The sequence below is a fragment of the Oncorhynchus mykiss genome, chromosome 27 (assembly GCF_013265735.2).
Source record: "Oncorhynchus mykiss isolate Arlee chromosome 27, USDA_OmykA_1.1, whole genome shotgun sequence".
NCBI classification, from domain to species: domain Eukaryota; kingdom Metazoa; phylum Chordata; class Actinopteri; order Salmoniformes; family Salmonidae; genus Oncorhynchus; species Oncorhynchus mykiss.
The window spans coordinates 36,394,582-36,411,852 of record NC_048591.1 but is presented as its reverse complement, the minus strand read 5'-3'; the positions used below and the strand labels follow the sequence as shown (position 1 = coordinate 36,411,852).

The following is a 17,271-nucleotide window of genomic DNA, read 5'->3' as shown; positions in this document are numbered from 1 at the left end:
GGTCTGGTCCCAGGAGTTTGATTCTGTTTAGTCTTCTCCACGTTATGATGTCATGACATTGGTGTAGGTTGTGTGCCGTTATAGTGTGCTTAGAGGTATCTTTTGAACCTGGAAGAAAGAAATATAAATGTATTATTCCTGTAAGCAGAAATGGACGGACATGGACAAGGTGTTCATGTTGAATCTGGGTTGCCTGGCTCTGGAGCTGTTGGACAATAACCGCTCTGTGTTCTATGAAGAGGACCTGCATGAGCACCATCTGGTGGTGAAGGAGGTGGCCTGGTGTTCGGGCCTGTGCACTGAGCTTCCCAGGACGAATGCCGAAGACAAGCGGGTCTTCTGCTTCACACACCTGAGCTTCCTGGTGGGTTGGACTTCCTGTCACATGACTTTACTTCTCTTGATTTGAGGTATCGTTTTTGAGATTGACAGATGTATTATTCATAATGAATGTGTTCTTATCATCAGGAGTTCATGGCTGCACATTATGTTTGGCTCACCTTCCGTCTGGAGGAGCGGAACGTTCTAGACCAGTCCCACCGCGTCTCCAAGCTGTTCAAGGAACACTCTCTGGTGGACATGTACCGCAAAGCCGTTGACCGTTACCTCAGCGCTCCTGTCGGCCAGTACGACCTGTTCCTGCGCTTCCTGTGCGGTTTGTCCATGACGCTCAATGACGGTCTGCTCCGAGGGATGCTGTTCCCCCATAATGCCCCTCCACTGAAAGGTCTGGAGGAAGTGGTCAGGCTGCTGACCAAGAGGAAGGACAGTGCAGGGCCAGAGAGACAGGCCAACCTTAGCGAATGCCTCCGGGAGCTGGAAACGTCTGAGGACTGAACAGTCTCCTGCTGTTAGCAAACACGTTTGATCATTTGTCTCTGATGCACTGAACTCTGTTTTGTAAAATGAAAGGTAATGCGACTAAAGTATTGGTGTCGTCTCTGTGCCCCGCTGAAACCAAAACAATGAACATTCAGTGTGTCTCATCCAACTAGCAGACAGACCGAGAGAAAGAGAAGGCATAAATCACAGATGTGTCTTACCAGAAAGAGTTAATCATTGTGTCTGAACGAACTCCGTGACTGTTATAAGGACTAATATATAACCCATCAACTAGCAGTCGAAGATAACGACCACGGTGCTTGTTAGACTTGTGACCATACAGCCTGTTCATCCTCTACTCAACAAGATGACTCACTGGAGGACGGATGCAGACAGTAGTGACCCTAGTTGCAGAATCTGTTATGTATTGCTTCTCCATCACTGACACTAGCCAGCTATACTTCTAGTTGTAGTACAAGAACAATCAGGTATTTAGTTAACATTTTCATTATTCCTTTAATTAACAAACTTGATGGAAAGGGAGTGTTTATATGTTTACACATTTATGTGTGTTTAAATGACATGACTGTGTGTTTAAATCACATGACTGTGTGTTTTGTAGTTTGGGTATTGGGGTGAAAGGTGTACAGTAGAGCTGGGAGATATGAAAAAACATTATCCATATCACAATAACTGGCTGAATTATCACGATAATGATGAATTGATCGATGTTTATTCATCTGCACCAGTTATGTGTTTAGATTACCCTTAGTAGGGCTGACTCCAATCAGTCCACTGGTCCATTGTTTGGTCCTTAGGCTGTTGGTCGACTGAGATTGTTTTAGTTGAGCAGTAAAACATATATATTTTCACCTATCTCAGTGAACTAATCCATTGCTGAGGCCTAGACCAAAAGCCAATTTATGCTTGATTTGAAATTGTGGTGGAGCCTCCAGAGGCCAAATGGAGCTCTATACCACTTCACTATGTCCCTCCCAAATGTTGTACCAATGTGGAGGGCTCTGTAGAGCTCCACGATGACATGATTGGTTCACGGTAGGTGAGGGTGGTACATCCTGTATAAACACACTCCCTTGACAACAGCTCTGTACTGCTCCGTAAGGAGTATGAATGCCCTGACTTCTACTTAGGTCGTTCTTGCCCTGACTTCTGCTGAGGCCGTTCTTGCCCTGACTTCTGCTGAGGCCGTTCTTGCCCTGACTTCTGCTGAGGCCGTTCTTGCCCTGACTTCTGCTGAGGCCGTTCTTGCCCTGACTTCTGCTAAGGCCGTTCTTGCCCTGACTTCTGCTGAGGCCGTTCTTGCCCCGACTTCTGCTGAGGCCGTTCTTGCCCCGACTTCTGCTGAGGCCGTTCTTGCCCCGACTTCTGCTGAGGCCGTTCTTGCCCCGACTTCTGCTGAGGCCGTTCTTGCCTCGACTTCTGCTGAGGCCGTTCTTGCCCCGACTTCTGCTGAGGCCGTTCTTGCCTCGACTTCTGCTGAGGCCGTTCTTGCCCTGACTTCTGCTGAGGCCGTTCTTGCCCTGACTTCTGCTGAGGCCGTTCTTGCCCTGACTTCTGCTGAGGTCGTTCTTGCCCTGACTTCTGCTGAGGCCGTTCTTGCCCTGACTTCTGCTGAGGCCGTTCTTGCCCCGACTTCTGCTGAGGCCGTATCACCGTAAATGCTGCATGGCCAATGCAGACGTCAGATTGACCATGCACCCAGATGCACAATGCACTTCTCCATCCAGAATGCACTTCTCTCTCCAGAATGCACTTCTCTCCCGCCTATTGGTGCACATTTGTTTCATAACTTCATTGTGTGAGTTGTTAGTGTATATCACTTCCCCATATCACCAGTAGTATGTTTACCGTTAATTCATATGATTTCTAATCCACAATGTTTGTTACTTTGGTTATGATAGTTTATTTTAATCCATTGAGTATTATTCCGCTAGTCCTGTTCTCATTGTCTGAGTGGACACATTGTTTGCAGAGTGCACAACCTATGCTACACTAGTGAGAATTTTTGGGGGGTTTATCTCAGTCCATTTATGAGTTTTGTCAATTTAATTTTGTTATTGTCTTTTCATTTGGAGCGCTCCTGTCAATGTTGAGTAAGGACGGGCACGCGTAGAAGTAGGCCTATAGGCTATGTGGCCTGATTTACACACAGAAGTAGGCCTATAGGCTATGTGGCCTGATTGACACACAGAAGTAGGCCTATAGGCTATGTGGCCTGATTTACACATAAGTAGGCCTATAGGCTCCGTGGCCTGATTTACACATAGTAGTAGGCCTATAGACTACGTGGCCTGCGTGCAAATGTAGGCATATAAATGTACTCATTTGGGGATCTGATAGTATTTCTGATTGGCTTAATGCACCACCACTAATGACCTGTGGAGCTTCTCAAAGTGAAGTTTTCTTCACCTCAAACAAATTCTGTATTTACATACATTGAGGAACTATTGTAATTGTCAATGTATTTGAAAAATCTTTCCAGCTCTCGCCCTTTCGATAACCACTCACCGTGACAGGGAAAATGTTCTGATCCAGTGGGAATGTCATAAAAGAGGCTTCTCATCAGTGCTTGACTTGGACTGAAATAGGTTCCCGTAGTCATTTTGGGTGTCGGTACTGTTTATATTTAGGTGCAGGAGCTCCACAATACTTTTGAGCTGATATTTATTAAGAGGAACAGGAGCTCAAGTAGTAGAACATTTGAGGTAAGCTCCTGCCCAAGTCAAGCACTGCTTCTTATCCCTTGAGTAAATAGCCTACAGCTCGCTAGTGCAAGCTTTGGGCCAGACCCATTAATTGTATCAATGTTTAAAGTTTTTTGCAGACAGGCCATGTGTAGCAAATGTGATTTATAGGATTTTTAACATTTTAAATCAGGATATTTTCTACCTGCAGGTTGCAATGTTTTTATTTGTTGGCTTTATGCAGGCTATTTTTACATCGTTGGCAATGGCAATTGAAGTTACTTTTTAGGTTTATCATTTGGATTAAATTTGTTAACCACATGACAATGGTTTTGTGATAAGACCTTATAAATTAAATGAAACTATTCCACGTAAATGTGCATATGAAAACCATAACTGGCACGCAGATTGGTAGAAATGGTAAGATAAATTGGCATTCCACATGAGAAAGGTTGCAGACTCGTCGTGTAGCCTATCACCGGCAACTTCAGGAGAGTAATGGCAGAATCTGCTGGAGGAGAATAGTTGGGTCAGGTTTTTTTCTTCTGGTTATCTAGATCTCTGGCGCCCTCTTGAGGCATCAACCCGCACGCTTAAAGCATCAGACAATCTCAATGCATAGAAGAGGACTGGCCACCCCTCATAGCCTGGTTCCTCTCTAGGTTTCTTCCTAGGTTTTGGCCTTTCTAGGGAGTTTTTCCTAGCCACCGTGCTTCTACACCTGCATTGTTTGCTGTTTGGGGTTTTAGGCTGGGTTTCTGTACAGCACTTTGAGATATCAGCTGAGGTGAGAAGGGCTTTATAAATAGATTTTATTTGATTTCATATGAACAATAAAATCAGGGTTATTCCTCAAAGATTAAGATCTCTGTTAGAACTATAGAAACAACATTGTCATACAAACATAACATCTCTATTAGAGCTATAGAAACATAACATCTCTATTAGAACTATAGAAACAACATCTATTAGAACTATAGAAACATAACATCTCTATTAGAACTATAGAAACATAACATCTATTAGCACTATAGAAACATAACATCTATTAGAACTATAGAAACATAACATCTATTAGAACTATAGAAACATAACATCTATTAGAACTATAGAAACATAACATCTATTAGAACTATAGAAACATAACATCTATTAGAACTATAGAAACATAACATCTCTATTAGAACTATAGAAACATAACATCTATTAGAACTATAGAAACATAACATCTATTAGAACTATAGAAACATAACATCTATTAGAACTATAGAAACATAACATCTCTATTAGAACTATAGAAACATAACATCTATTAGAACTATAGAAACATAACATCTCTATTAGAGCTATAGAAACATAACATCTCTATTAGAACTATAGAAACATAACATCTATTAGAACTATAGAAACATATCTCTATTAGAACTATAGAAACATAACATCTATTAGAACTATAGAAACATAACATCTATTAGAACTATAGAAACATAACATCTATTAGAACTATAGAAACATAACATCTCTATTAGAACTATAGAAACATAACATCTCTATTAGAACTATAGAAACATAACATCTCTATTAGAACTATAGAAACATAACATCTCTATTAGAACTATAGAAACATAACATCTCTAGAACTATAGAAACATAACATCTCTATTAGAACTATAGAAACATAACATCTCTATTAGAACTATAGAAACATAACATCTCTATTAGAACTATAGAAACATAACATCTATTAGAACTATAGAAACATAACATCTATTAGAACTATAGAAACATAACATCTCTATTAGAACTATAGAAACATAACATCTATTAGAACTATAGAAACATATCTCTATTAGAACTATAGAAACATAACATCTATTAGAACTATAGAAACATATCTCTATTAGAACTATAGAAACATAACATCTATTAGAACTATAGAAACATAACATCTATTAGAACTATAGAAACATAACATCTCTATTAGAACTATAGAAACATAACATCTCTATTAGAACTATAGAAACATAACATCTCTATTAGAACTATAGAAACATAACATCTCTAGAACTATAGAAACATAACATATCTATTAGAACTATAGAAACATAACATCTATTAGAACTATAGAAACATAACATCTCTATTAGAACTATAGAAACATAACATCTATTAGAACTATAGAAACATAACATCTCTATTAGAACTATAGAAACATAACATCTATTAGAACTATAGAAACATAACATCTATTAGAACTATAGAAACATAACATCTCTATTAGAGCTATAGAAACATAACATCTCTATTAGAACTATAGAAACATAACATCTATTAGAACTATAGAAACATAACATCTCTATTAGAGCTATAGAAACATAACATCTATTAGAACTATAGAAACATAACATCTCTATTAGAGCTATAGAAACATAACATCTATTAGAACTATAGAAACATAACATCTATTAGAACTATAGAAACATAACATCTCTATTAGAGCTATAGAAACATAACATCTATTAGAACTATAGAAACATAACATCTCTATTAGAGCTATAGAAACATAACATCTATTAGAACTATAGAAACATAACATCTATTAGAACTATAGAAACATATCTATTAGAACTATAGAAACATAACATCTATTAGAACTATAGAAACATAACATCTATTAGAACTATAGAAACATAACATCTATTAGAACTATAGAAACATAACATCTATTAGAACTATAGAAACATAACATCTATTAGAACTATAGAAACATAACATCTATTAGAACTATAGAAACATAACATCTATTAGAACTATAGAAACATATCTATTAGAACTATAGAAACATCTCTATTAGAACTATAGAAACATAACATCTATTAGAACTATAGAAACATAACATCTCTATTAGAGCTATAGAAACATAACATCTCTATTAGAACTATAGAAACATAACATCTATTAGAACTATAGAAACATATCTCTATTAGAACTATAGAAACATAACATCTATTAGAACTATAGAAACATAACATCTATTAGAACTATAGAAACATAACATCTATTAGAACTATAGAAACATAACATCTCTATTAGAACTATAGAAACATAACATCTCTATTAGAACTATAGAAACATAACATCTCTATTAGAACTATAGAAACATAACATCTCTATTAGAACTATAGAAACATAACATCTCTAGAACTATAGAAACATAACATCTCTATTAGAACTATAGAAACATAACATCTATTAGAACTATAGAAACATCTCTATTAGAACTATAGAAACATAACATCTATTAGAACTATAGAAACATAACATCTATTAGAACTATAGAAACATAACATCTCTATTAGAACTATAGAAACATAACATCTCTATTAGAACTATAGAAACATAACATCTCTATTAGAACTATAGAAACATAACATCTCTAGAACTATAGAAACATAACATATCTATTAGAACTATAGAAACATAACATCTATTAGAACTATAGAAACATAACATCTCTATTAGAACTATAGAAACATAACATCTATTAGAACTATAGAAACATAACATCTCTATTAGAACTATAGAAACATAACATCTATTAGAACTATAGAAACATAACATCTATTAGAACTATAGAAACATAACATCTCTATTAGAGCTATAGAAACATAACATCTCTATTAGAACTATAGAAACATAACATCTATTAGAACTATAGAAACATAACATCTCTATTAGAGCTATAGAAACATAACATCTATTAGAACTATAGAAACATAACATCTCTATTAGAGCTATAGAAACATAACATCTATTAGAACTATAGAAACATAACATCTATTAGAACTATAGAAACATAACATCTCTATTAGAGCTATAGAAACATAACATCTATTAGAACTATAGAAACATAACATCTCTATTAGAGCTATAGAAACATAACATCTATTAGAACTATAGAAACATAACATCTATTAGAACTATAGAAACATCTATTAGAACTATAGAAACATAACATCTATTAGAACTATAGAAACATAACATCTATTAGAACTATAGAAACATAACATCTATTAGAACTATAGAAACATAACATCTATTAGAACTATAGAAACATAACATCTATTAGAACTATAGAAACATAACATCTATTAGAACTATAGAAACATATCTATTAGAACTATAGAAACATCTCTATTAGAACTATAGAAACATAACATCTATTAGAACTATAGAAACATAACATCTATTAGAACTATAGAAACATAACATCTATTAGAACTATAGAAACATATCTATTAGAACTATAGAAACATAACATCTCTATTAGAACTATAGAAACATAACATCTCTATTAGAACTATAGAAACATAACATCTCTATTAGAACTATAGAAACATAACATCTATTAGAACTATAGAAACATAACATCTCTATTAGAACTATAGAAACATAACATCTATTAGAACTATAGAAACATAACATCTCTATTAGAACTATAGAAACATAACATCTATTAGAACTATAGAAACATAACATCTCTATTAGAACTATAGAAACATAACATCTATTAGAACTATAGAAACATAACATCTATTAGAACTATAGAAACATAACATCTATTAGAACTATAGAAACATAACATCTCTATTAGAACTATAGAAACATAACATCTCTATTAGAACTATAGAAACTTAACATCTCTATTAGAACTATAGAAACATAACATCTATTAGAACTATAGAAACATAACATCTCTATTAGAACTATAGAAACATAACATCTCTATTAGAACTATAGAAACATAACATCTATTAGAACTATAGAAACATAACATCTATTAGAACTATAGAAACATAACATCTCTATTAGAACTATAGAAACATAACATCTATTAGAACTATAGAAACATAACATCTCTAGAACTATAGAAACATAACATCTATTAGAACTATAGAAACATAACATCTCTATTAGAACTATAGAAACATAACATCTCTATTAGAACTATAGAAACATAACATCTATTAGAACTATAGAAACATAACATCTCTATTAGAACTATAGAAACATAACATCTCTATTAGAACTATAGAAACATAACATCTCTATTAGAACTATAGAAACATAACATCTATTAGAACTATAGAAACATAACATCTATTAGAGCTATAGAAACATAACATCTCTATTAGAACTATAGAAACATAACATCTCTAATAGAACTATAGAAACATAACATCTATTAGAACTATAGAAACATAACATCTATTAGAACTATAGAAACATAACATCTCTATTAGAACTATAGAAACATAACATCTATTAGAACTATAGAAACATAACATCTATTAGAACTATAGAAACATAACATCTCTATTAGAACTATAGAAACATAACATCTATTAGAACTATAGAAACATAACATCTCTATTAGAACTATAGAAACATAACATCTATTAGAACTATAGAAACATAACATCTCTATTAGAACTATAGAAACATAACATCTATTAGAACTATAGAAACATAACATCTATTAGAACTATAGAAACATAACATCTATTAGAACTATAGAAACATAACATCTATTAGAACTATAGAAACATAACATCTATTAGAACTATAGAAACATCTCTATTAGAACTATAGAAACATAACATCTCTATTAGAACTATAGAAACATAACATCTCTATTAGAACTATAGAAACATAACATCTCTATTAGAACTATAGAAACATAACATCTATTAGAACTATAGAAACATAACATCTCTATTAGAACTATAGAAACATCTCTATTAGAACTATAGAAACATAACATATCTATTAGAACTATAGAAACATAACATCTCTATTAGAGCTATAGAAACATAACATCTCTATTAGAACTATAGAAACATAACATCTATTAGAACTATAGAAACATAACATCTCTATTAGAACTATAGAAACATAACATCTATTAGAACTATAGAAACATAACATCTATTAGAACTATAGAAACATAACATCTCTATTAGAACTATAGAAACATAACATCTATTAGAACTATAGAAACATAACATCTATTAGAACTATAGAAACATAACATCTCTATTAGAACTATAGAAACATCTCTATTAGAACTATAGAAACATAACATCTCTATTAGAACTATAGAAACATCTCTATTAGAACTATAGAAACATAACATCTCTATTAGAACTATAGAAACATCTCTATTAGAACTATAGAAACATAACATCTCTATTAGAACTATAGAAACATAACATCTATTAGAACTATAGAAACATAACATCTCTATTAGAACTATAGAAACATAACATCTATTAGAACTATAGAAACATAACATCTATTAGAACTATAGAAACATAACATCTCTATTAGAACTATAGAAACATCTCTATTAGAACTATAGAAACATAACATCTCTATTAGAACTATAGAAACATAACATCTATTAGAACTATAGAAACATAACATCTCTATTAGAACTATAGAAACATAACATCTATTAGAACTATAGAAACATAACATCTCTATTAGAACTATAGAAACATAACATCTATTAGAACTATAGAAACATAACATCTATTAGAACTATAGAAACATAACATCTATTAGAACTATAGAAACATAACATCTATTAGAACTATAGAAACATAACATCTATTAGAACTATAGAAACATAACATCTATTAGAACTATAGAAACATAACATCTCTATTAGAGCTATAGAAACATAACATCTCTATTAGAACTATAGAAACATAACATCTATTAGAACTATAGAAACATAACATCTATTAGAACTATAGAAACATAACATCTATTAGAACTATAGAAACATAACATCTATTAGAACTATAGAAACATCTCTATTAGAACTATAGAAACATAACATCTCTATTAGAACTATAGAAACATAACATCTCTATTAGAACTATAGAAACATAACATCTATTAGAACTATAGAAACATAACATCTCTATTAGAGCTATAGAAACATAACATCTATTAGAACTATAGAAACATAACATCTCTATTAGAGCTATAGAAACATAACATCTCTATTAGAACTATAGAAACATAACATCTCTATTAGAGCTATAGAAACATAACATCTCTATTAGAGCTATAGAAACATAACATCTATTAGAACTATAGAAACATAACATCTCTATTAGAGCTATAGAAACATAACATCTATTAGAACTATAGAAACATAACATCTCTATTAGAGCTATAGAAACATAACATCTCTATTAGAGCTATAGAAACATAACATCTCTATTAGAACTATAGAAACATAACATCTATTAGAACTATAGAAACATAACATCTCTATTAGAGCTATAGAAACATAACATCTCTATTAGAACTATAGAAACATAACATCTATTAGAACTATAGAAACATAACATCTCTATTAGAGCTATAGAAACATAACATCTATTAGAACTATAGAAACATAACATCTCTATTAGAGCTATAGAAACATAACATCTCTATTAGAGCTATAGAAACATAACATCTATTAGAACTATAGAAACATAACATCTCTATTAGAACTATAGAAACATAACATCTCTATTAGAGCTATAGAAACATAACATCTATTAGAACTATAGAAACATAACATCTCTATTAGAACTATAGAAACATATCTATTAGAACTATAGAAACATAACATCTATTAGAACTATAGAAACATAACATCTCTATTAGAACTATAGAAACATAACATCTATTAGAACTATAGAAACATAACATCTCTATTAGAACTATAGAAACATAACATCTATTAGAACTATAGAAACATAACATCTATTAGAACTATAGAAACATAACATCTATTAGAACTATAGAAACATAACATCTATTAGAACTATAGAAACATAACATCTCTATTAGAACTATAGAAACATAACATCTATTAGAACTATAGAAACATAACATCTATTAGAACTATAGAAACATAACATCTATTAGAACTATAGAAACATAACATCTATTAGAACTATAGAAACATAACATCTATTAGAACTATAGAAACATAACATCTATTAGAACTATAGAAACATAACATCTCTATTAGAACTATAGAAACATAACATCTCTATTAGAACTATAGAAACATAACATCTATTAGAACTATAGAAACATAACATCTATTAGAACTATAGAAACATAACATCTATTAGAACTATAGAAACATAACATCTCTATTAGAACTATAGAAACATAACATCTCTATTAGAGCTATAGAAACATAACATCTCTATTAGAACTATAGAAACATAACATCTCTATTAGAACTATAGAAACATAACATCTCTATTAGAACTATAGAAACATAACATCTATTAGAACTATAGAAACATAACATCTCTATTAGAACTATAGAAACATAACATCTATTAGAACTATAGAAACATAACATCTATTAGAACTATAGAAACATAACATCTATTAGAACTATAGAAACATAACATCTATTAGAACTATAGAAACATAACATCTATTAGAACTATAGAAACATAACATCTATTAGAACTATAGAAACATAACATCTCTATTAGAACTATAGAAACATAACATCTCTATTAGAACTATAGAAACATAACATCTATTAGAACTATAGAAACATAACATCTATTAGAACTATAGAAACATAACATCTATTAGAACTATAGAAACATAACATCTCTATTAGAACTATAGAAACATAACATCTCTATTAGAGCTATAGAAACATAACATCTCTATTAGAACTATAGAAACATAACATCTCTATTAGAACTATAGAAACATAACATCTCTATTAGAACTATAGAAACATAACATCTATTAGAACTATAGAAACATAACATCTCTATTAGAACTATAGAAACATAACATCTATTAGAACTATAGAAACATAACATCTATTAGAACTATAGAAACATAACATCTATTAGAACTATAGAAACATAACATCTATTAGAACTATAGAAACATAACATCTATTAGAACTATAGAAACATAACATCTATTAGAACTATAGAAACATAACATCTCTATTAGAACTATAGAAACATAACATCTCTATTAGAACTATAGAAACATAACATCTATTAGAACTATAGAAACATAACATCTATTAGAACTATAGAAACATAACATCTATTAGAACTATAGAAACATAACATCTCTATTAGAACTATAGAAACATAACATCTCTATTAGAGCTATAGAAACATAACATCTCTATTAGAACTATAGAAACATAACATCTCTATTAGAACTATAGAAACATAACATCTCTATTAGAACTATAGAAACATAACATCTATTAGAACTATAGAAACATAACATCTATTAGAACTATAGAAACATAACATCTATTAGAACTATAGAAACATAACATCTCTATTAGAACTATAGAAACATAACATCTATTAGAACTATAGAAACATAACATCTCTATTAGAGCTATAGAAACATAACATCTATTAGAACTATAGAAACATAACATCTATTAGAACTATAGAAACATAACATCTCTATTAGAACTATAGAAACATAACATCTATTAGAACTATAGAAACATAACATCTCTATTAGAGCTATAGAAACATAACATCTATTAGAACTATAGAAACATAACATCTATTAGAACTATAGAAACATAACATCTATTAGAACTATAGAAACATAACATCTCTATTAGAACTATAGAAACATAACATCTATTAGAACTATAGAAACATAACATCTCTATTAGAACTATAGAAACATAACATCTATTAGAACTATAGAAACATAACATCTCTATTAGAACTATAGAAACATAACATCTATTAGAACTATAGAAACATAACATCTATTAGAACTATAGAAACATAACATCTCTATTAGAGCTATAGAAACATAACATCTATTAGAACTATAGAAACATAACATCTCTATTAGAACTATAGAAACATATCTATTAGAACTATAGAAACATAACATCTATTAGAACTATAGAAACATAACATCTATTAGAACTATAGAAACATAACATCTATTAGAACTATAGAAACATAACATCTCTATTAGAACTATAGAAACATAACATCTCTATTAGAACTGGAAACAAGAACAATAGAAACAACATTGAATGTAAACTAAGACAGTTTTTCCAAAAGCACTGATATTAGCATATTGTATGCAGTAAAACATGTTAATGGAATAGGCCTATTTTCTGTACTAACTTTTCCCCTACTAATTATTTCCCATACTAACTTCACTTTTACTTGATGTTTGTCTTTATGTTTGTCTTTAGAAAAGTTTGTCCATATGTTTGTCTTTCCCATATTATTGTGTCAATTCCATCTCATCATTTCCGGGACAGTCTCCATTGTTTTCTAGCCACTGACGGCTTCTTCTCTGCTGGCCAGTTCACATCTGCCACTTTCACACATTCAGGTGGTCCTCCAATTACTTCCAGATACTGTGGTAAATCTGAGATGACCTTTTGTTCACTGGCAGCGGGTATCGCATCAGACACACAATTTGAACATCCCCATACCAGTTTATCATCTCTTGGGCTTGTTGACTCCATTCCTGTGCATGCACTTTGACCTTTTGTTCTTTGACCTCCAGTATAACGCCAGGGTATGGTTGTTCATCCTAGTTCACAATGCACCACTGTCCAGTGTGGTGAGCCTCGATGACATCTGGACGAAGTGGAGCTGAGGTATCTGGGTCGATGACATCTGGACAAAGTGGAGCTGAGGTATCCGGGTCGATGACATCTGGACGAAGTGGAGCTGAGGTATCCGGGTCGATGACATCTGGACGAAGTGGAGCTGAGGTATCCGGGTCGATGACATCTGGACGAAGTGGAGCTGAGGTATCCGGGTCGATGACATCTGGACAAAGTGGAGCTGAGGTATCTGGGTCAACATCTGGACAAAGTGGAGCTGAGGTATCTGGGTCGATGACATCTGGACAAAGTGGAGCTGAGGTATCTGGGTCGACATCTGGACAAAGTGGAGCTGAGGTATCTGGGTCGATGACATCTGGACAAAGTGGAGCTCAGGTATCCGGGTCGATGACATCTGGACAAAGTGGAGCTGAGAGACCATGGCCATTAGCCGGGACTGTGATTTCTTGGAGTCCATAACATGGTCAATCCCACATGCTTTGCGCTGCTTGGCAGAGACAACTTATGTCTCTGTATTTGAGGATGCCAGGCATGAGACTCTTTCCTTTTATGGTTACCAGAGGTACCCCAGAAATCCTCTGTGCCTTACTTTCCACCTCTGCCTCACTAACATAATACAACTGTATTTGAGTGCCAGGGTCCCTTACCTCCTGGTAGAAAGACATTGTGTCCGTTATGTTTTTCCAGTGGTGGACCAAGAGGTCAGCTGACCCGCCCACTCCAACACTGTTTCTCCTGCTCTCAACATCTGTGTTATTTCTGTCTGACCCACCATTGCTTTCACTCCTTACTTGTTCCTCTTTCTGTGACATCATTCACTCTTTTTATTTTTTCAACTCTCTAAAAGCTTTCAGTAAATCCTGTGTTTTTTTCCAAGGTATGTCGCTCTGTGATCCGGGTCAGCATCCCTGCGCTGTCTGTAGAGTCTTTGCTTTTCAGCAGCACTTACTTTTTAATTTGCCATATCTTTCAAAAGGAAAGCCATATTATGTTACAAATTGCAATATTGAAACAGTATAAAATCTTCCGGTGATGATAAAAAGTTAGCAATGTTATTGTCACTGGTGTTACCAGGAACAGTAACACCTGTGACGAATCTGCTGACAAGGTGTTATTGGATAATTATTTCAATCATATTTCCTTTCCCCATACTGTAAACTGTATAACACCAGTGACAGGTTTCAAAGCTTCGCATTAAATGACCAAATTAATATCAAATTGCTAACATGAAGAGTGAGTGAAGACTCACCATGTGCTCTTCAAAACAGCCTCCAATGAACCTTTGACCCAGGAAGAAGTTGGCAAGGATGTTGCATTTTAAAAATAGATTTTTAAGGGTAAAACCAGTGACATGAAATTAAGTGACAGATATTCTCTGTAATTAATTTATAATAATTAGTTGATATTTTAGTTTAAGTAATTCCCTAAACAGCTATAATACATTTAAAGTTGTAGATTTTTTTACATTTTGACTCAAATAGGCACTATACCATAACTCCTGGTGAGGGACAAGCCATTTTCATGGTGCTGACCGCGTTCTACAATGATATGGAACATTTCATTTGCAATATAACTGTCTTTAAATATGTTTATTAACAATAAAACACTTCAATCATTTTTTAAAATATATTATCCCATTTTTGTGTGTTTTTCCCTGGGGGTTAAGGCGGGGACCAGGAAAGACACCATTTCTGTAGAATCACCCATTTATCGGAATGAATGATATCATCAAAATATCCATGTTTGGTCGGCGTTGATCATTTTACAGTCCCAGCTCTAGTATACAGTAGGTCTTGATGTGAGACAGTTGTGTTGGTCAATCAACGTCTGCTGTCTGTTGGATTGCATCATAATGTCACGTTCTGACCTTAGTTCCTTTGTTTTGTCTTTGTTTTAGTATGGTCAGGGCGTGTGTTGGGGTGGGCAGTCTATGTTTGTTTTTCTATGTTGGTTTTTGTGTTCGGCCTAGTATGGTTCTCAATCAGAGGCAGGTGTCGTTAGTTGTCTCTGATTGAGAATCATACTTAGGTAGCCTTTTTCCACCTGGGTTTCGTGGGTGTTTATTTCCTGTTTAGTGTTTGTCATTCACCTTACGGGACTGTTCATTTGTTGTTTATTGTTTTTGTTCAGTGTTCATTTTGCTTCATTAAATTATGGACACATACCACGCTGCGCTTTGGTCCTCCGATCCTTCTCGCTACTCCTCCTCAGAAGAGGAGGACGAGATCCCCTACACATAATACATTTAGCATTATAATGATGTATTTTAGTAAAGATCAGCAACACAGAGAACCCATGACCCACACTAATGTTCTAATGTTCCCAAATGATGGCACCGCCCGGAGGGGTTGGCTGCGGTCTTATCGGCTCTTAACCAAGCATGCTATTTTGTATGTTTTTTTCGAGTTGTTCATAACTTGTTTTGCACATAACGTTGCTGCTACCATCTCTTATGACTGAAAAGAGTTTCTGGACATCAGAACTGCAATTACTCACCTCAGATTAGACAGAGCTTTTCTTCAATGAGTCAGACGGGAGATACTACAGACACCCGACCAGACCCAGATCCCCGTCATTCGCTGGAGAAGGAAACTGAGATTTCGCTGAAAATGGTCAGGGTGCCTTCTGAGGATCAGGTGATGAGTGGCTAATCTGCCTTTGCCTTCCGTCCTGCTAGCTAACGTTCAATCGCTGGAAAATAAGTGGGACGAACTGAAAGCACATATCCTACTAACGGGACATTAAAAACTGTAATATCTTATGTTTCACAGAGTCGTGGCTGAACGACGACATTAAGAACATACAGCTGGCAGGTTATACACCCTATCAGCAGGATAGAACAGCAGCCTCTGGTAAGACATGGGGCTGGGGGCCTATCCATATATGTAAACAGCTGGTGCACGATATCTAAGAAAGTCTAGCCTGAGTTAGAGTATCTCATGATAAACTGTAGACCACACTATCTACCTAGAGAGTTTTCATCTGTATTTTTGTATTTTTCTGTCTATTTACCACCACAGACCGATGCTTGCACTAAAACCTCACTCA

At 33.3% G+C, this 17,271-nt stretch overlaps 1 protein-coding gene across 13 annotated transcripts in view; it reads left to right on the top strand.

The window, feature by feature from the left end:
- nlrc3l (NLR family, CARD domain containing 3-like) overlaps positions 1-15,841 on the top strand; it is a 30,026-nt gene extending 14,185 nt beyond the window's left edge. For 8 of the 13 annotated variants that reach the window (XM_036965283.1, XM_036965284.1, XM_036965286.1 and 5 more), the window contains exons 10-11: positions 149-364; positions 469-4,379. In XM_036965283.1, coding sequence (XP_036821178.1) covers positions 149-364; positions 469-837 — 585 coding nt within the window. In that variant the 3' untranslated portion in view covers positions 838-4,379. Of the gene's footprint in view, positions 1-148; positions 365-468; positions 4,380-14,190 lie in introns of those variants that run through there. The other 5 variants (XR_005040029.1, XR_005040028.1, XR_005040027.1 and 2 more) reach the window with 5 other exon arrangements.
- Positions 15,842-17,271: the final 1,430 nt, after the last annotated feature.